Source organism: Gymnoscopelus braueri (genome assembly GCF_963280865.1).
Source record: "Gymnoscopelus braueri genome assembly, chromosome: 22".
NCBI lineage: Eukaryota > Metazoa > Chordata > Actinopteri > Myctophiformes > Myctophidae > Gymnoscopelus > Gymnoscopelus braueri.
Genome location: NC_137624.1, coordinates 8902488 through 8925106, shown reverse-complemented (window position 1 = coordinate 8925106; position 22619 = coordinate 8902488). Strand labels below are relative to the sequence as shown.

At 41.3% G+C, this 22619-nt stretch overlaps 2 protein-coding genes across 5 annotated transcripts in view; both read left to right on the top strand.

Moving 5' to 3' along the window:
- The window catches only part of LOC308077899 (annexin A1-like), a 30326-nt gene extending 23115 nt beyond the window's left edge, over nt 1-7211 (top strand). For all 4 annotated transcript variants that reach the window (XM_080418887.1, XM_080418884.1, XM_080418886.1 and 1 more), the window contains exon 12: nt 7005-7211. In XM_080418887.1, the coding sequence (XP_080275013.1) occupies nt 7005-7061 (57 nt within the window). In that variant the 3' untranslated portion in view covers nt 7062-7211. The remainder of the gene's footprint in view (nt 1-7004) is intronic.
- A 1292-nt stretch (nt 7212-8503) lies between these two features.
- Nucleotides 8504-22301, top strand: slc30a5 (solute carrier family 30 member 5). Its single transcript, XM_080420088.1, has 16 exons — nt 8504-9079; nt 10422-10544; nt 10724-10790; nt 11342-11427; nt 11792-11879; nt 12379-12466; nt 13129-13205; nt 13663-13833; nt 14732-15020; nt 16202-16410; nt 17110-17267; nt 18704-18833; nt 19399-19615; nt 19987-20213; nt 20827-20955; nt 22020-22301. Exons 1-16 carry the CDS (start codon nt 9009-9011, stop codon nt 22188-22190), a joined length of 2301 nt encoding a protein of 766 aa, XP_080276214.1. The 5' UTR covers nt 8504-9008; the 3' UTR covers nt 22191-22301.
- Nucleotides 22302-22619: the final 318 nt, after the last annotated feature.

The following is a 22619-nucleotide window of genomic DNA, read 5'->3' as shown; positions in this document are numbered from 1 at the left end:
TAACAAAGAACATATTGACTTCCTGGATGTGACAGTCTTCAAAGGAAAAGACTTCAATACCACCGGCAAACTGGATTTAAGGGTATTTTTTAAGGAGACTGATACACATGCATTGCTCCACAAAACTTCCTTCCACCCAACCCATTGTTTTGCAGGAATAGTCAAGTCACAGCTCCTACGTTTCAAGAGAATCTGCACACAAGCAGCAGATTTTGAAAAAGCCTACAAGACTCTGTTCACAGCATTAAGGAAACGTGGATATACAAGAACATTTCTCAGGAAAGCATACAACACGTTCCAGGAAGTGAAAATAAGGAATGAGAAACCCACACTAGCTTTAGTAACCACATTTTCTAGCCAAAGTTTACTGGCAAACAGAGCCATCAAAAGAAATTTTGAAAACAGGGGAGGGGACCTCTTACAGAACTTCAACATAATCTCGGCCTACAGGAGAAACAAAAACTTAAAAGACCACTTGGTCCACAGCAAATTGAAACCATGGAACCAGGTAATTAGGACAAGGCCTAACTACTTTAGCCCAAAACAAACTGTTAAAAACAGGACAAACAAAAATATAATTATCCTAAGACAGAACATCACATACAACACCAGAAATTGTGTTTATCTGATTACTTGCCAAGTATGTGGATTACAATATGTAGGAGAGACGAGCAACTCCATAGCAATTAGAATAAGCCAACATAAATATACCATTAATAATGAAAAGGATACCCATTTGTTAATTGTTCAACACTTTATGACACATGGAATTGAGGCTATAAAGGTATGTGGCTTGGAATACAATGACCGCTGGACAATTGGACAGAGAAGATTCCATGAAAAAGAATGGATCACAAGACTTAGCACAAAATATCCAGGTGGTTTAAACTTTTAAACTGCCCAACAGAACTGAAACCCTTCACAAATTCTCACTAAACTAAACAATGGAGTTGATCACCTACATCAAACCACATAGTTGAGTGGGAGATCTCATTGTTGAGTTAGTGAGAATATTAATGAAGACACATTGATACCAAGAGCCATCAGCAATTGGGCCATCAACAGGGAGCTCATTGTCTTCCAAAATGGAGGTGTGAACAGCAGAACTGTAGATATGCTAACTGGATTCCAAGCTTGTAACCTTTTAGCACCTATCCCTTAGTTATAAAATATAATGTAAACACATCTTTAACTGGAATTAAGAAAGAGTGGAAATAATTTTAAATCCGAGGGTCTGCGGTTACCATGACTCAGAGAATTGACGCCTCTGCCCTGCACAGTCAAACAGAAATCACAAACCTTTAAAACAGAAATAGTCTATGTAAGTTTAATTACACAGTCAGTGGGGCAAACGCAGTCCCCACCAATATTATTTACGATTCTGTGCTTATCGGTACATAACTCGGACGGCGCTGAGTCGACTAGCAGACCATCGGCCGGTCGTCGCGGGCACTCGCGCCTCGAGGCGCTCGGGCGCGACTCCTCGGCCTCAAGGTCTGCTGAGTCGGCGCGCCTCTGTCATGGTCAAACTTTATTTTAAATGGAACTCACAAAGCCTTAATAACATAAATAGTTTATGTAAGTTTAATTAATTGCAAAACATGACACCTCTTATTCAAAACAGATGGCGAATGCACCTTCTCTTTATAGGGCCTACACAGATAGTACCACAAACTACCTGTGAGGCCTCTTTGAATTGAATCTCATAGTCAGCAGTCAGTCAAGCTAGTACCTCTGATTTTGTGAGGGGAGTCATCTAAAGCAAACTTTAGTTATGCACATTTGCAAGCATGGAGGTATATTCATGCTTGCAAAATGTTTATAACATTTCCTAAAAACCTAACCATGTTTATACATATATATAAACAAAGATTCAACACAAAGAATAGACCATACATATGGAACAGAGAAACATGCCTGAACATGAACAGGCCTAAAACAGGCACATGAGTCATCAAAGGGCCCCAGCAGGATGGGCCATCAACAGCACCAACCAATGAGGACAGTGGCCACAGAGAAGCCACGCCCACAACAGAAACACATAAATACAGGAAAGAAGACACAGGAATTCATTCTCACCCGGAGAATCGCATCTGATGAAGTACAATAAACAGTACGAAAACGTTTATGCATTTGAGAATGAACCGACGGACCCATGGACAAGGACAGGCCTGGCGGGAAAGAGCCAGACCAGATGGAGAAACCAGGAACAACCACAATCCCAGGAGGGATATGGAACCAAACCAGGTAAGCCAGGTAGGTAGGCACAGACAAACCTACATACACACACCACATGGAGAGAGAAACAATGATTTTCACAAATCAATTAGAGGGATAAACAACTTGATTGTTGCACTACACCATTCACAGAATGTAAACATAGACAAATACCCAGAGAGTATTGCTAGAAAAGAACAAGAACTGATGGATTTTATAAAACCAGCAAAACCAACAGAGAGAACCTTACTGCTACTACAAGGAAGTGCAAAGAATTGGTCTTACACCACTTTGTTAATATTAATAGAACACTTTAACACATTGATTGAAAACACAAAAAAGGACCTATCCCAGTGCTTAACACGGGAATACGACAGGGCCTTCTCCATTGCCACTAAATGGGCAAGAAAAAATCTAGGAAGGCGCCTAACAGAGAAGACACTGGGCTTAGCCCGTACAGCAGTAACAGAATTATATAGCACAAAAGCACACACCACAACACACCCCACACCACAGGTCCCCCGTCCTCCCCCATCCCCGTCCTCCCCTCCTTCCTTTCCCTCTACAGGCAACCCAGGCACGGTAGAAACAAGAGAAGACCCAACTGGAGGAATGGGGACCGTAGCAGCAACAACACAGGGCCCAGTAGAACTAACACAGGAAGAGTTCCCAGACCTGCCTACAACAAGCAGCAGAACACCCGAGGAGCCATGGGCAGAGATTGGACCGAATGGAAACCAAAGGAAACAGAAGGTCACTAACAGAACAGAACAGAACCCAAGAAACACACCCAAACCACAGAGGGATAATCCCACCAGGGGGCAAACTACACCACCCAGAGACACACCCCAGAGGACAACCCAGGAGAGGAGGAACAGTGAAGGGAACCAGACAATACCAGAGGGACCTACCGAAGACACTAATACACAGAGGGAGGCCCCAGCACGAGAAGAAACCAACGAGACAGAACCAAGAAAACCACGCCACTGGAGAGGCTTAAATAAGGAAACCAAACACAAATGGAGATTAGTACCAAACCGAGACATCATCATAATTGGAGACTCCAACCTGTCTCGGATCCCGACAATCACAGATGACAGAGTCCAGATAGAATCCTACTCTGGAATGAACCTGGAATGGGCCGAAACAGTCCTGAGCAAGGCTGAGAAAAATGAGACGGCCACACACCTCATCATCTCGGTGGGAATTAACAACAAGAACCAAAGAACTAGAAAAACAAGCCACACAGCCTTGAAGAAACTCCGCACAACAGCCAAAAAACAATTCCCCTGCGCAGACAGACGCATAGCACTAATCAACTACTCAGAAAGCCTAGGAACTGACCCGAAGAATATTCTGATAAGCCTAAATGAAGAAATAAAGAAAGAGCCCCACCTCCCAAAATTGCCCGCAACCCACTTCAAAACAGGATCAGACAACGTCCACTGGGAAGAAGACACAGCCAAACTGATGCTACAGCACTGGCTCAACTCTTTAAACTAATACGGCCCGACAGCTCAAACCGGCAGGGCCTTATGGAGTCGGATATAATTAATCTGTCTCATTTTTTCCGACCAAACGAACACCAGAAAACACTTTTGGAAAAAGGTTTGTCATTCGTCCCCACCCTGGACATCTACAAACAACAATCACAAAGCTTGAGAATAGATGTGTCAAAATACCATCGCAGACTCAAATTAGCTACACATTTTGGAGTTGGAAACAACACGGAAATTCCGCGCTTCCACCTTCCATCATACTGGGAACCAGAGGAGGACAAAATACCGGACAACCTAAAACAATTGATCCAGATGGACAGAGCCACAGTACAAAATGTACCAGGACACCTGAGAGAAAAAAATAACATCACAACAGATCAGGTGAGAGCTCTAAGATCATTAGCTAACAACCAGGACATTGTGATTAAGCCTGCAGACAAAGGGAGCCGTATAGTCATTTTGGACAGACAACAATATGTTTTTGAGGGTTTAAGACAGTTGAATAACTCAAATCACTATGTGGAGTTGGAGGCACCCATTTTTAAACAAACAGCAATAGAAGTTGGGGGTGTCATCACCGAATTAAGAAAGAAAAAATTTATAGATCAGAAACAAGAAAAGTACCTACGGGGCGAAAATTCCCCAAGAGCTAGAATTCTCTACCTTTTACCCAAAATCCACAAGGATCCTAGTACATGGACTATTCCTTATGAAATTCCACCTGGTCGCCCAATTGTTTCGGATTGTAACTCAGAAACATATGCCACAGCAGAATTTATTGAATTCTACTTAAACCCACTATCTGTAAAACATCCAAGCTACATTAAGGATACATATGACTTTATTGATAAAATAAAAAACATCACAGTGCCTCAGGGGGCCATTTTGTTTTCAATAGATGTTGACAGTTTGTACACCAATATAAACACAGTGGCGGGGCTGAAGGCAATCAGAGATATCTTTATAAAGTACCCTGACAGGCAAAGACCAGACGCAGAACTATTAAAATTGCTAGAATTAAATTTGACCAAAAACGATTTCACATTTGATGGGAAAACCTTCCTTCAGATCAGTGGAACAGCCATGGGAAAGAAATTTGCACCATCTTATGCCAACATTTATTTGGCTTTGTGGGAAGAAACCGCACTCAAAAAGTGCAGATTCAAACCCACACATTATTTCAGGTTTCTAGATGATATTTTTGGAGTTTTTGAGCACTCCACAGAGGAATTTGAGCAGTTCATCCAAATCCTAAACACACATCATGCCTCAATAACAGTGAAATATGTCACTAACAAAGAACATATTGACTTCCTGGATGTGACAGTCTTCAAAGGAAAAGACTTCAATACCACCGGCAAACTGGATTTAAGGGTATTTTTTAAGGAGACTGATACACATGCATTGCTCCACAAAACTTCCTTCCACCCAACCCATTGTTTTGCAGGAATAGTCAAGTCACAGCTCCTACGTTTCAAGAGAATCTGCACACAAGCAGCAGATTTTGAAAAAGCCTACAAGACTCTGTTCACAGCATTAAGGAAACGTGGATATACAAGAACATTTCTCAGGAAAGCATACAACACGTTCCAGGAAGTGAAAATAAGGAATGAGAAACCCACACTAGCTTTAGTAACCACATTTTCTAGCCAAAGTTTACTGGCAAACAGAGCCATCAAAAGAAATTTTGAAAACAGGGGAGGGGACCTCTTACAGAACTTCAACATAATCTCGGCCTACAGGAGAAACAAAAACTTAAAAGACCACTTGGTCCACAGCAAATTGAAACCATGGAACCAGGTAATTAGGACAAGGCCTAACTACTTTAGCCCAAAACAAACTGTTAAAAACAGGACAAACAAAAATATAATTATCCTAAGACAGAACATCACATACAACACCAGAAATTGTGTTTATCTGATTACTTGCCAAGTATGTGGATTACAATATGTAGGAGAGACGAGCAACTCCATAGCAATTAGAATAAGCCAACATAAATATACCATTAATAATGAAAAGGATACCCATTTGTTAATTGTTCAACACTTTATGACACATGGAATTGAGGCTATAAAGGTATGTGGCTTGGAATACAATGACCGCTGGACAATTGGACAGAGAAGATTCCATGAAAAAGAATGGATCACAAGACTTAGCACAAAATATCCAGGTGGTTTAAACTTTTAAACTGCCCAACAGAACTGAAACCCTTCACAAATTCTCACTAAACTAAACAATGGAGTTGATCACCTACATCAAACCACATAGTTGAGTGGGAGATCTCATTGTTGAGTTAGTGAGAATATTAATGAAGACACATTGATACCAAGAGCCATCAGCAATTGGGCCATCAACAGGGAGCTCATTGTCTTCCAAAATGGAGGTGTGAACAGCAGAACTGTAGATATGCTAACTGGATTCCAAGCTTGTAACCTTTTAGCACCTATCCCTTAGTTATAAAATATAATGTAAACACATCTTTAACTGGAATTAAGAAAGAGTGGAAATAATTTTAAATCCGAGGGTCTGCGGTTACCATGACTCAGAGAATTGACGCCTCTGCCCTGCACAGTCAAACAGAAATCACAAACCTTTAAAACAGAAATAGTCTATGTAAGTTTAATTACACAGTCAGTGGGGCAAACGCAGTCCCCACCAATATTATTTACGATTCTGTGCTTATCGGTACATAACTCGGACGGCGCTGAGTCGACTAGCAGACCATCGGCCGGTCGTCGCGGGCACTCGCGCCTCGAGGCGCTCGGGCGCGACTCCTCGGCCTCAAGGTCTGCTGAGTCGGCGCGCCTCTGTCATGGTCAAACTTTATTTTAAATGGAACTCACAAAGCCTTAATAACATAAATAGTTTATGTAAGTTTAATTAATTGCAAAACATGACACCTCTTATTCAAAACAGATGGCGAATGCACCTTCTCTTTATAGGGCCTACACAGATAGTACCACAAACTACCTGTGAGGCCTCTTTGAATTGAATCTCATAGTCAGCAGTCAGTCAGTCAGTCAGTCAGTCAGTCAGTCAGTCTGTCTGTCTGTCTGTCTGTCTGTCTGTCTGTCTGTCTGTCTATGCATGCATGCTATGTACAGTATGTATGTATGCACAGTATGTACAGTATGTATGTAATTTCAAGATGAATTACTACTATCTGCCTCATTCTATGGCTGTCATGGTTAAGCAATAGATGTGTTGCTGTGTTGCTACATTCTCTGTTTTTTTTAAAGATACCTTTGTTGTATTCTCACTGATTACTTGTTTCCTTTGGTTTGACAGGCGGATACCAAGGGACACTATGAAACAATCCTGCTGGGATTGTGTGGACCTGTTTAAAATGTTTGATTAACTTTGTCTTTTTCACATTAATACAAGCTGTGAGGTGCTGCTGAAATATCTGTTGGTGTTCCTCGAATGTTAGGAATCCTATTCTTAATAATGTTGTCCTACAGATTGGATCTTATAATAAAGCTGTTCCAAACACTTTTTTTCTAATGACTATTATATTTACAGATTTTTACGATCCTATAATTATCACAAACTATATTGTGTATTTAGCAATCAAAAACGATTCCTATTCCGGCCTTGCTGGTTGAAATGGGGGAGGCTGTCGAAGGCACCATTAAGCAACAGGAGAAACAAGCAGGGACTACTGGGTTAAATTACGTTACTGGACTACTGACTACAACGCTACTGGGTTAAATTAAGTGGTTTTCAATACAGCTCTGCAGCAAAATGCATATTGGAGGAGTGTTGGGAGGTTATAGGCAAGGAGGAAAAAGCAACCTTTTTTCACCACACAAAACGGCTTGCAGTTAACATTGGGCTAAAGCAGGACAATATTATTTGGTCTCCTGTTCCTTTTTGGTTTCTCCCAGAGCCATTAGTGGATCTGTCCCTGTTGGGCTGGAAAGGAGAGCTTTCAAGTGATCATGTGCATAGGTACCTGGGTCAGTTCAAGAAAGAATATGTGCAGATATTTACTGACGGTCTAAGGACCCAGTCTCTGGGAAAACTGGGTTTGGCGTGTACTGACAACATGTCTGTCTTTTCAGCTGAACTATGTTATGGGCCATGTGCATGTGGTGGATAGAGGAGGTCAAACCTGCAAAAAGTATAATATGCTCAGATTCTGCGGCTGCTCTGGTGGCTTTGAGAGGTGGGGAATCAAAGGCCCGCTCTGACTTGATCTGGGAGATTATGTGTTGTATGTAGGCCTACGCCCTACAGGATAGAGAGAATGGGCTGCCATGCGGGTGTGCATGTACCTCCTGGGCACTGTGGGGTCAAAGGCAATGAAATATCTGACGGCGAAAGCTCTAAAAAAAGAAATGACAGATCGTTGTGAGCTTGTAGATCAGCTATTTTCACAATATTTATCTGTGGAACCGAGTCAAACTTAAATGTAATGCTTACAATTCCACGTGCATGTCAGGGTGGGGAGTCCCCAGTTCAAACTTTTTCATGTCAAGGACCCCCAAAATGTATTATGTATTTGGCCGCGGACCCCATCTCAAAATATCTAGTTCCAGGGTCCAGGGACCCACAGAAGCAAAGATTTGAGTTACAAATGTTCACCTTAAAAATATATATATTCAAAGATTTACACATGTTCACGAAAAATTAGTATTTAAGGTTAAAGTGGTTAAAATGATTGTTAACACATTTAGCTGGGGACCCCCTGGTACCCCCCCCACCCCACTTTGAGAACCAATGCTTTAGAACGTGACGTATCCATGACGTAACTGACCGTTCCTAATTTACATAGCCTTGAAAGCGGGCGTGCGCATGCGTCACCGACGTGGATTTTCCCCATGTCCGGAAGTGTTGCAGAGATCAACTGCTAGCATAAAGTACTATGGTTGTTGTTTACTGTCAACCATGATGCGACCTTATAGAACATCTATCTGTTTTTGGCTCGTAACAGTGGTATACTAGTAAGAACATGACGTGCGTTGTACTTCAAGGATATCTCCGGGCTTGAATGTTTTTCGGGGAGTTAAGTTCACTGATGCCTGGTGGCTAGCAGCCAGGCTAGCAAGGCTACTTGCTATACCCTCTCTCACTACTTTATGGTTAGATGTGTACAACTTTTATGTTTACATTGATTTCAGTGATATTTATGTGTACAACGTAGGCGGGACGTCATTTGGACGTTTCCCCCACCCCACATTCCGAGATTAGAACACTATGGTTGACACCACTGTGGTAGGTATGGCAGCATAGCGTTAATATAGTAACGTTTGGACTGTGAACGTCGTTTTATTTTGTTTTGTTGTGAAAATGGATGAGAAATATAGCAGCAACGTGCTCTCCAGTTCCAAACTGGGCATGGTGGAAGTGCCCAATGCCAGGTATGTTATGACAGCAGCAACCTCAAACCTAATGATGTTGAGAGAGACATATGCTTGCATTGTTTTACCCCCTTCTTTTCTTGTCCTGACACGTTTTCTTATTTCAACATCTGTTTTTGATTTCTTTTTTCTTTTACCTACCTCTGATTGTATTTGACAATGGACTGTTCTTACTGTTAAAGATTGGATGGTGTAGATTCCTTCAGGGTTCATCGCCATATGCTGTTTTTTTTGTCAAAAATAATGATTTATTTTGTCAAAATATTTTTTTTGCCCCAGACTTACAAAATGAGCGGACAATAATATTACCAGAAACAAAGAGCTAGCCCTGAATGACCATAACAGGTCTGTAACTCTGATATTGTACAAATGGAACCAGTAAGGGTCCATTTGGTTCCATTTGCACACTCAGAGTTAAGGGGGTCCTTACAAATAAAACATTTCAGAAATGGTACTAGTTGGACTCCTAATGTGCCATAGTGTCGTAGTAAATCAGTGTCATACACATTCTGAAGAATACCTGGAGACGTGACATTCAGTAATTGGGTCTTATTATCAAAATAAGAACATCATAATGGTGTGTAAATTTGCCACGGACAAGACCAAGTCTTTGCCAGGGAGGCACGGACACATTTGTCCGTGTAGCGTGTACGGATATATTGATGACCCCTGGATTCCTTAGAAATTACCTATGTTTCAAAGGTGTTCCTAACGTGTATATGTTGTCTTCAATGGACACAACAAGCCTTGTACTTCATACAAAGTCGTGAGTTTATTAATATCCCCATTTAGCTGATGCATACTATCTTCCTGGCCCTGGGGTCCACGTCATACTAAGACAGAGCAACAACACTTGCCTAAATACTTGCCTAATCTGTGGACGCAAACCATAGATTAGGCATACACAAGCTATACGATAAGGGGAAACCATGTTATGACACACTCGCTAGATGACTAGCTTTCACTGAAGTAATAACTAAGGTCCCATGCCAGCAGCACCCCATGGACCAGGAATTTGACCTCCTTCCCTCTGGTTGCCATCTCTGTGCCCCAGTCACAAAGAACAACAGAGCAAAAGAGTCATTTTGTCCCACTGTTGTTTCCCTTCAATGTACACACACACACACACACACACACACACACACACACACACACACACACACACACAGACGCACACAGAGGAATGCATGCATTTACGTACATAGGTACGTGTATCATCACGTATCATCTGACAGAGGTGAAATGATACAAGTGAACGTAATTTCCTAACCAGCTGTCTATGTATAATTGTTTTGTTTTCAATAGAATCCACAACTTTTGTGTCTTTTCTTTTGAATTTCAGGTTAACCAGGTACATAGTTCTACTTGTGATCTCAAAGGTCCTGAAGGCTCTTGGGATCTTTGAATCATATGACATTCTCAAAGTCGTTCACATCGTCCAGTTCATCTTCATACTAAAATTAGGGTATGTGCGCGCACACACACACACACACACACACACACACACACACACACACACACACACACACACACACACACATATACACCCCTACTGTGCACACACAGATATAGCCTGTTTTTATTGCTGTATTAACTACATGCAGATGATGATATATTTGATGGTGATGCTTCCTCTTTTACCAGGAGTGCTGTTATTTTGCTTTTCTTTCAAAAACCATTCTCTTCGGGGAAAACCGTCTCCAAACGACAGGTGTGTTGAAATTCTTCCTCATCGCCTTTCACCTGATCATGCTGCTGTTAATTTGGGCAGAACATTCACAACACACAAAATTATCAGTTTTTCCTATTCTCCCTGACTCTGTCACTCTTATCATTTATATTTCTCTTGCCATGTGATGATCCACTAGCTTGGCATGGCCAGACTAATATCACTGCATATACTTAGATATTAGTCTTTAACTTTGTTATGGAAGTTTGAAAGGGGCAGTAACAAGCACATTCAAACGTCACAGCAAAAAATGTCCCACTTTGAATAGTGGGCTCTGATCGGTCACCCACAACTCTCTGGGGTGAGTGAAATGTAATTCAAACCGAGGAGTGCCAAACCAAGCTGCGCAGGGATATATTTTTTAGCCGTGGTGGATTTGACTGGTTTCCCAGGCTAATGATCCACAACACACATGGTCAGTGTGGAGACACATCCGTAATAGTTGAGGATTGTACTGTATAATAATTGATCCTGACGTTGATGCTACATTATATCGTGTTGCAATGTGTCTCTCTTTCTCGTTTTCGTTGCAGTGGATCAAGCTGCTCAAACATGCTGTCATCAGCTGCGTCATATCCCTGTTGGGGTTTTTCGGTCTCACCCTCTGTGGCCCGTTAAGGTACAGTGTGCTGTTTTCTTCATTAAACAGAGGTGTGTGTGTGTGTGTGTGTGTGTGTGTGTGTGTGTGTTGAGCTACTCCTATTCTACGGTAACATGTCAGAATAATTTTACCCATTTCTGTATTAAACACAGGTGTGTGTGTGTGTGTTGAGCTACTCCTATGCTACAGTAACATGTCAGAATAATTGTACCAATTTCTGTATTAAATAATAACATATATAAACCATAGCATCTATAGGAGGTTGTGAGCCCAAGGCTCTTAACGTTTTCATCCTGTGTTTGTGTGCGCGCATGCACCACCGTCTGTCTTCAAGATTTTATGATTTGCATTTCATACATTTGCATTTTCTTACTTTTTCCAGGACGTTGTTGCTTTTTGAGCACAGTGATGTAGTGGTTATCGCTCTCCTTAGTGTGCTATTCACAAGCTCAGGAGGGGGGCCTTCCAAGGTAAAACAAAAATACAAATGTTCAAACATTTACTGATTTCAAACTTTAGTTTTGGCCAATGAAATTGGTTTCATTGGCCAAAACAGAGAAAGAGAGTAACTCAAATGTAGAATAGAAATGAAGAAAATGTTCAATTTTGAGTGTTCTGTTCATAGCTTTCTGACACACACATTCAACAGTTGAGAATGTTGTTTTTGTCGCGCAACACTTGCCAAAAGTGTATAGCAACTTAAGCCTGATGTATACTTTGTTGCATGGCGGTGTCGCGTGTCATAAATGGATGACAAGCTTGCGCAGCAATGCGTTGTGAGCTTGTACATGGGCTATTTTCGGCACACGACACCGCCGTGCAATGAAGTATAAATCAAGCATTAAATTAAAGTAGCATTACCTGTACAGGAATTTGTCTTGGCAGACAATTATGTAATACATTACTCTATGAACAGGCATGCATACATATTTTACATTTTTTTACATCACATTATTTTTGTTTACACAGACGAGAGGTGCTGCATTCTTCATCATCGCAGTGATCTGCCTCCTCCTCTTTGACAACGATGACCTCATGGCAAAGATGGCAGAGCACCGTATCCTTTCAGTGTTGTGAAAGACATTTAAGGCCAAATTATACCTTCCGCGTCCATTTAGTATATTGTACATTTCGTCAGCAGCTCATGTGCGCAGGGACATCCCCAGATTTTATGAACGAACATGCTTTGAACGCGGACAAGTACACTGACTGCACATGCGTTGCTCTGTATGAGTAGAGGTTGAAAGGAGATCCTCTGCATTGTTCTCGAGTCCTATGTAGTGACAATAAAGGAGTTGAAGTGATATTCATCCATTAGCCAATTTTAATACAAGCAGAACAGAATAAAAAATACTTCTCAAAGTTTTTGCTCAAGGAAATGATTAGAATCTGATGTCTTCAGAGTATAACAAGAATGCACAGTAATAATAGACGCAAGATGGTGTAAACTAGGACAGTAGACCGACCTCTTCTCACAATGGCCTCTTGTCATGGCACAAGTCCTTCATTTGTCTGGAATAAAGTCATTAGATTGTGCTTTGTATTGAGGGCAGCCAATGTAATCACAACCATGTGATTATTACCATGGATGCAGCAAGTATAGGCCTTTAGAAGTTGTCACTGTTGTCAACCTCACAGTGGCAAGTCATTCACCAAGTCACTGATATATTGGAATAATTCATTCTTCTCCATATATGCCTTAAAACTGAATTCATCCAGCTGAGGGACATCATGACAGCGCCCTCACTCATTTCCTCTACACTGCCATTGCCTTTCTGGGCGTTGCAGATCACAAGGCAAGCATATTACTTTTAAACAATTTAAACATGAATTTGACTTTCCGACTGCACTTGAACTTTACAGCTTTTACATGCACACATAGGTTTATAATTGATGTTTATATTGATATGTTTCCTAGGTGTAAGAACCCTAAGCACAGCTTCAAACTCTTCCGTCTTGATTATTCCTTTCCCCCCCTTGTATATATCTTTATTATTATTATTGTTGTTAATGTTGAGAAAATGTCTTGAGAATAATTTTACTCTTATGTGCCTATACAAGGCGTGACCTTAAAAAAAACTTTGAACATTTTAAATATTGCATCTCCTTCCACTTGCCACTGCAATATATATTAAGCCTGATTTATACTATGTAGACCAACGGTGTCGATTGCTGAAAATAACTGATTTACATTAAGTTAGAAACGATGCGTTACTGTTTCAATGGGCTCATTTTCTGCCATATGTCCATCAGGGTGGAGTTGTGTTGCTAGTGACGTCCCTCTGCCTGAAGGTGGGCTTCCACACAGCTTCAAGGAAACTGTCAGTGGAGCTAGGCGGAGCCAAACGCCTCTATGCTCTTGACAACCTGGTCTCTGCCATTGTTTTGCTCCCCTGGGTCATAGTTCTCTCAGTAACCACAGAGGTAAGGCAAAAAGTGCATGTAACCAAAGGTGCTGTAGTGTAAGTGATATTGTTTTGTTAGAATGAGCGTTTAAAAGCTCTGCACTGTAATCATTGCTATAGAGTTGTACATGTTTCAGTAATGGGGGCTCTCCCTGTCTTTCCAGGCAAATAAATGTTCAGCTCAGGAAACCATTTCATCCAATCAGGAGAGAGAACTCGTACAGGAAACGAGTGAAACTGGAATTGATGAAACAAATAAAAAATATCAGACAAAATTAGTGCTATAAATTGTAAGCTGATAAATGGGTTCTCTATCTACTTTTTTCAGCCAATGTTTGCCGATTTTCACAGAATGTTTGCCAATGACGACATGCTCAAAATAGGACGCTAGGGTTCATGTGGCTCATGCCACCTGTGCCGATTCCACTGCCGTGTCAAACGTTTTGAACCCATCAGGTGCACTGCCAAGTGTACCACGCTTAACCCATTGAGGCCTGAAGTTCTGATTCTGCAAAATGTCTTCAAAAACGGTTTTCTGAAAAACGTATGTTTCTATATCAGTGGTTTTCAAACTTTTTCATGTCAAGGACCCCCAAAATGATATGAATTTGGCCGCGGACCCACATTTCGAAATATTTGTTCCAGGGACCCCCAGAAGCAAAGATTTGAGTTCATGTTCGCTTTAAAAGAATATATATGTTCAAAGATTTGCACACATTTTCACGATTTTTCAAAAATAGCAAATCTACAAGTTCATAGCGCGGCACTCGGTGCCGCGCTATGAGCTTGTATATCTGCTATTTTTGAATAGCCAAAGTGTAAAATAATGCTTTTTTAGCTCAAATCAAGAAGTGACATAGATGCGTTCCAGGTCTTAATGGGTTAACTACAGGCCGTATACTTCTGAACCCCCACAGAGCAAGGTAGAGTCATGGTCCAGCCTCATCCTGCCGCTTGGGATGATCATCTTCTCCGTGATGATCCTGGAGTTCTACGTGGAGGCCGTCTGCACGGCCAAAATGGAGACGCCCAGGTGTGCCCGCTACGGCACGCTGGCCCTCTTCCTCAGCGCCCTGCTGCTGGCTAACTTCTGGACGCACCCGTTGACCGACCAGCTGCGCTCGATGAGCAAGCCTCCCCAGCAGGGCAGCACGGAGCATGTCCTCTCTGGAGGGGTGCTGGTCAGTGCCGTCTTCTTCATCCTGTGTAAGTAGCAGCGTTGGCCTTTTTATTGGCAGGGAATGGCTTTCACCACTTAAACCCCAGTGGTGGAAAAAGTACTCAAATGTTTTAATTAAGTAAAACTATCAATACTGCAATGTAGAAGTACTCTGTTACAAGTAAAAGTCCGGAATTAAAAATTTACTTGAGTAAAAGTACAAAAGGTTGGTATAAAAATGTACTTAAAGTACCAAAAGTAAAAGTACAAAACGCGTTGTCAGCTGAGCTTGAAGATAGGCTATTTTCAAATAGCCTATGTATAAAATAGGGCTAAAGTGGTAAATGTATGTTTTATAATGTAATAATTAAATATCTGCAAAGTAACTAGTAACTAAAGTTTTCATATAATTGTAGTGGAGTAAAAGTACAATATTTGCCTCTGAGATGTAGTGGAGTAGAAGTAAAAGTACTGAAAATTAGAATTACTCCAGTAATGTAAAAATACCCCAAAATTGTACTTAAGTACAGTACTTGAGTAAATGTACTTAGTTACTTTACACCACTGTTAAACCCTATTATGTATACTGTACTTCATTGACCAGGGTCCCCCAGGGATATTTACTTGGTCCACTCCTTTTTCCCTCCTACACCAAATCTCTGTGTCGCGTCGTGAGCTTGTAAATCGGCTATTTTCACCGAATGTGTGATTGATTGATTTGATTTGAACATTATGTCAAAAAAGAGAAATACAGGTAGAATACAAAGCATTCATCAAAATAACACTTCAAGGATAAGAAGACACAATAAAGTCAAAGACTTATTTCCATTGTGGTCCTTTTGTTTTGTACAAACACTGACAGACATGCTCCAATAAACTGCCCCACTGTAACTAAAGGAGCATTTACCCATATTCGTTCTGACCTCGGGCAGGTACAGAGCTGCAATGATGGCTCTGGTATTATGGGCATGCATGTCACCACTTCTACGAAAGTGGTCCATGTATAAAAATCTATTCATGTATTACATCATCCTTTTTTGGGGGGGGCGGGGGGTAAATATTGCGTTAGATTTGGCAATATTTACATGGTTAGTGTAAGCACACCTTGACCATTCAGAAGGTGAACATTATTGAACAACTATTGCATAAATCATAAAAAGCAATATTGTGCTGCACTGATAATACGGTGCAAGTTCAACCATCAACCATTGTATTCTCTCACACACAGCTGCCAGCATTCTGTCCTCCCCATCATTGAAAGGTCAGAAGGGGACCCTGGTAGGTTACTCTCCTGAGGGAACTCCTCTGTACAACTTCATGGGGGATGCTCTCCAGCACACCTCTCAGTCTCTTCCTCGCTTCATCAAAGATTCCCTCAAGCAGATCCTGGAAGAGTACGACTCCAGGCAGATCTTCTACTTCCTCTGTCTAAACCTGGTATGGACACCCTCAGGCAATAGAAAGATACATGTAACACGTTCACTTGTTTTTGTGTTTGCCCCCACCTGAAACTATTTTGTACCATGGGCCCCCATAAGAGAACGGTTGCGTTAAAAAACATCTAAAACTTAACACTACTGAACTTGAACTGTTCTGTAGAGCTCTTGCATTGGGAAAGAAAAATACATTAGAGTACAGTACAGTACAGTTTTCATAGTCCAAGTTCAATTTGAATTAGACTCAGCTTTGTGGCTGATTGGTGTTACTCTCAAGTTGGCCTATGATGGCAGGGGCTGTTGACCTGAACGACACCAACACCCAGTCTTTTCTTTACTGCAACTTTACAGTATCCTCCTATAATTTGACAAACCTCTGTGGCCATGGTGTCTTGGTGTCTTGGTGTCAGCAAAACTGTGTGCCCGTTTCTCCTCACTGGCTGGAGCACTTCATCTGATTTTGCACACAGCCATTGCCCATTACCATCTGAACTTAACTGCGAAGCCCGTTTCTCAATTTCATCAAATCTCAGCTTTTTATTAGCCATTATGTGTCAAACAATGGGAGATAACGTTGCCAGGTTTCGCGCGAGAAACAAGCAGCAAGGTCTGTACTTTCGCCTGCGCCCTTCACCGGGTATGGTCTAGTCTAGTGGAAATAACTTATACATAGAATCTGTGTTTCTCCATCTCGTTTCAGGCCTTCACATTTGTGGAGCTGTTCTATGGTGTGTGGACCAACAGCTTGGGTCTGATCTCTGATGGCTTCCACATGCTCTTTGACTGCTCTGCTCTAGTCCTGGGTCTTTTTGCTGCACTCATGACCCGCTGGAAGGCTACCAGAATCTACTCTTATGGGTAACGTTATACCTTCTCCCAAAATGATCTGTAAATTAAAAAAAAATAAAAAATACTATATATAGATTTTATAAATGTGTAGACTGTTTCATCGAAATGCATTAAAGGCAAAACCTTTGAATCGTTTGGTTAACATGATCTTGTATTTAGCATAATTTTATATTTAAATTAGATCATCAAGCAGTGTAGTGTAAGATAAATTGGAAGAGCGAGAGTGAAGTCAATCATATAATTTCTCCTCCTTTCTACAGGACAGCTTTCTAAGCGACCGGCTCACCAATGAGGCTTTTAGTTTTTTTTTAAATATCTAGTAAACCAAAGTGTTTTTTATGTTGTCAGTTTGAAACCATCTATAGTGATAAAGTTCTTGATGAGCTGGCTAGGCTACTGATCTCAAACCATGACCGTTCCCCAGTCACATAGTTGTACAACTCCTATCATAGTGTAGTGACCGCACGCCTCCCCGCTGAATGTTACTGAACAGGCATGCAGAACCAGACTGAAAAAAATACAAATGTTCGATTGTTATCAACGTAACTTATTTTCAAATAAGCCTAGACTATATTCTCTGTAGGAAGCTAGTTGTCAGTAACCCATCACCGAAAGCCTTTTTATCGTCCAATACAGGGGATTTTCCACTGTGAGTGATAAATAAAACTCTAGCCGTGAAACTACAAAAACGATTCAAATTTGATCACCACCATTCATAACTATTCCCGAAATACACATTTTCAGCATTTTCTCTGAATAGTTTTATGGGAAAGGAAAGATAAAAGACTCTCTCTGTCTCTCTCGCTCTCATGCTATGTTATTTGAGCCTCTGCCTACGCCAATTGCACAGCCTTTTCTGTCAATAACGACTTGTGTTTTTTCCCATCCACGCACAGGTTCTCTTTCCATCATTGTTTGGAACCATCAGATATCAGATAACAGAGCGACGACTAGTGCAGAGTGGGTGGAATTATGGGATTTATGGGGCAGGTCATTCTACGCATGCGTTAATTCACTTTTAATCCGTTAATTCCATTAATTAATTAACTAAAGGAATTAACTAATTTTGACGGCCCTAATTTTAAGATTAAAGAGTATTTGAATGGGTCAAACTAGCGACAAAAACATATTCAGAAGCATCTCCCATAAAACCACAATGGTCTCTGATATTTCATAAAAGGGAAGGTTAAAGCCTCAATCTGCGATTTCTGGCTGTATGTAGAACTGCAGGATAAAATATTTAGAATGATAATACAGTAACATTGCCATTTTACATATTTTGATGATTGTTTAGGAAACAGAGCGCTAGTGTGGGAGGCTCCATTCGTGCTGTTACACAAATCGCACATTGGGACTTGGCCTAATAAATCTATTATTGCTTTAATCCATGAGTGATGCTATTCAGATGGATGGATTTATGGCTCTTTGTTGTTGTTTTTTTACAGGTATGGTCGTGTTGAAATTCTCTCTGGCTTCATCAATGGCCTGTTCCTGATGGTCATAGCTTTCTTTGTCTTTATGGAGTCGGTCACCAGAGTGTTTGATCCTCCTAATATTAACACAGACATGCTGACTGTAAGTAAACCCTGCACGTTTCTCAGCTCAATACAAAGGCTTGTGAACACAATGACAATAGCAAATCTACAAGCTCACAACACGTCCCATCGCAAAGTGTTGTGACCTTGTAGATCGGCAATTTTTGTACGCCACCATTGTACAACCAAGTATAATGAAGGATTATGTGGTTAATCAGACTAATTGATTTAGCAGATTATTAAAAAAATATTCTAATTTTGTTGTTTCGATTTGTTGATATATAAGAAATATATCGGGCAGAAACCTCATGTTTTTACTACAGTGTCAGTGCATTCATACCACATTGACACGCAAAACGCGTCGCAGTGCAACACGTTTTTAGCTTGTAGATCTGCCTTTTTCGAATTTGAATCCTGAAAAGTAACAGTTTTGGACAAATGAGGTTTCCACCTGACGCTGTCGGAAAAATAATAAAAACACTTTCTCGATTATAAGATTAACCTACATGTGCAAGAATAAGTCGATTATTGGTTCTAAATCTCGGTTTCCATATTTTCGGTTAATTGCCCAGCCCTAAACCAGTGATCATCTGCGTCTTTTACAGCCGGTGTCCGTGGGGGGTCTGCTGGTCAACTTGGTGGGTATCTGTGCCTTTAGTCATGCACACTCCCATGGGAGCCAGAAAAGCTGTTCCTCTCATGACCATGGTCACTCTCACCACGGGCACAGCCACGGTGAGCACAGCCACGGAGGACACGGTCACGGAGGACATGGACACGCCCATGGCTCAGGGGGTGGAGGAATGAATGCCAATATGAGAGGTGAGCACTGAGCAGTTATCTTTTCTTACTGGGTGACTTAGTACACGAGGGCTTGGTATTTTTGAATTGCCATTAGGTGCAGTGAGAAGTGCATTGGTGAGTAAGCCAAGGAAGTGCTGTTTTGAGGTCCATTGGAAGTCCATCGGATGAGTGGTTCTCAGCAATGCTCCAATCGGCCAAGCAACCGGTCCATTCGGAACAGGCATGGGCTTCAAATGTCCATGCCCCAAACGGCCACTGCACTAGTGATGATAATAATAAGGATAATAATGTTTATGGTAACCATAATGATTATGTTTGTGATAATAATAAGGATTTCATCTTAATGATAATTCTAATGATGTTTTTTCTTTCTTTCACACTAAATCCAGGTGTTTACTTGCACGTATTGGCTGACACTTTGGGCAGTGTTGGTGTAATAATCTCCACCATCCTAATCCGCCAGTTTGGCTGGTTGATTGCCGACCCTATCTGCTCCCTCTTCATCTCTACCCTCATCTTCCTCAGTGTCATTCCACTGTTGAAGGATGCCTGTGAGGTTCTGCTTTTACGGACACCTCCAGAACACGAGAAGGACCTGAACATTGCACTGGAAAGGGTGAGGAAATATGATTATTTAAAGTGAGTGTCATAGAGGTCAAACCCTCGCCCACCACCACAGAGACCTGGGTTCAACTCCCAGCAACTGCATGATTGTTAATCATTCGATCAATTGAGTGGTTCTATTAAACTGGCCCGGGCCTCTCTAGACATGCACACGTATCTTGCATATCTGATCGCTTATCCGATTGCTATCAGAGGACCCAAGGAAGTGCAGTGTCAAATGTGAAGTCCATCCGATAAGCGGTTCTCCAGAACTAGGCCAGCCTTGCTCTGAGCAGGCATTCGGTATCTGGTGATCCGCTCATCCAATTGACTTGGCGGTGCCGGGTGTATTTCTGAGGACCCAAGGAAGTACAGTGTCGAGTGTCAAGTCCATTGGATCAGCAGTTCTCCACAACTGGCCGTGAACCTCTCATCCGATTGACATCACACTTAACAGGTGTATTACTGAGGACCTTCGGAACTGTGTGTCGAGTGTGAAATCGGTCGAATAAGCGCGGTTCTCCAGAACCGGACTGCTCCAAACGTCCATGACACGTGTTCCAAACGAGCATTGCACTAGTATTGCTAATGTTCTCGTTTTGTTTGTTTTTGTTTGTTTAATTCAGATTGAGAAGATTGAAGGAGTGCTGTCATACAGAGACCCTCATTTCTGGAGGCACTCCGCCAGTGTCATTGCAGGAACAATTCATCTTCAGATTATGTCAGATGTACTGGAGCAGAGGATCATACAGCAGGTGGGTAGAAATAGGAGAATTAAGGCAGGACAGGATGACTCAATCTCCAACATGGTGGTTGTTTATCTTGATCTTGGAAGTTTGTTGGTGGCGGAGGTTCTCGCCGTTATTTTTCTGGTAACACCCTCATAACTAACAAAGTTATGGAGAATTGGTTGAGAATTGGTTGGAAAATGGGTGAGAATTAATAACAAAGTGACGTGAATGTGACCACGTAGGGTAGATTTGTATAAAACTGCAGAGCAGCCTACGATGATTCAGAGTGACCAAAATCACTGCCAGTCGTCCAGGTGTCAACTGAACCATATTTACCTCTATAACTTTCAGAAGATTTCATCATTTATGTTACGTTTTAGCCAGTGCACTCTGCAAAATGGACGATTAATGCCAGCACTGACACAAAGAAGGAGACTCACCTAGTGGTCAAAGCTGATATGGATGATGTTGAGCCTATAGAATATGAAGAATATACAGGCAGCTATATATACTTACTGTATAGCTGTGTTATATCTCTGACAGTGGCAGTCCCTGGGGGCTTGGAGCCAGTTCACTTCATCCTGATGAAGATGTATGGACATCGAAACGTTGTCATGTTATTTGCCTGAACCCTGTTACTATGAACCCATTTAGACCTGGAACTCCTATACGTAACTATACCCTTCAATCCGGGAACCCCTTTTGGGGTAGTTGTTGCTATGTACAGTTTAGCAACATCATTTTTTTTGTAATTTTTTAATAAATATTTGAAGTTTTTCAGGATTTAGAATGCATTTATAGAATCGGCCTTGGGTCTAAATGGGTTAAAAAGGCTTTAATTGTCCGAGCTTGCTCCAGTGCCTTCCTCCTTCATTCACTTTATGTGTAACAAAAGAAGGATATGTAAAAGCACACATTTCAATTGCCTTGTGTACAAACATTGACAATAGGGCTGCAACTGTCAATTATTTTCTTAGCGATAATTTTTATATTTTTTTATATAACTGTTTCATCCCTAATTGACAATAAAGTAATGATCTAACTTAAATCATGGGAAACCACCCAACTGTTGTTTTCCTCTCTTATAGGTGACTGCCATTTTAAAAGATGCTGGGGTGAATAATCTGTCAGTCCAGGTGGAGAAGGAAGCCTATTTCCAGCACATGTCTGGCCTAAGCACAGGTTTCAATGAAGTCCTGGCAATGACGCAGCAAATGGAATCCATGAAATACCTGAAAGATGGAACATGTATCATGTAACTTATGTCTGTTTGGGACCAAATAAAACCTGTATTGCTTTCTTTTTATTAAATTTTTAGTGTGTGAAAGTGGGTTGTGTAAAATAAAATGGAATATATTGATTTTACAACACTGACGTTGTGAGCTGTGTCTTCTTGTCATAAGAACTCTTTTACAGTACATGCAGAAAAAGTATTACGTTGCCAACCGGTACGAAACCGAAACTTGGCATAGAACAGTATTTCCAGAACACTAGGTCGGGAGTCGGGACCTATTTGTGGATCGCGGACGCAATTAAATAACCACTGCCATTAAATAACCATTTTTGTTTCCTGAAACCGCCTTTTATATTAGTGGTTCTAGAAAGAACCCATAATCACTTAAAACTTATATTCTTCATTGACAGGTGTCTGCCAGACATCTACGTTCCCTTTTCCCCTCTACACCAAA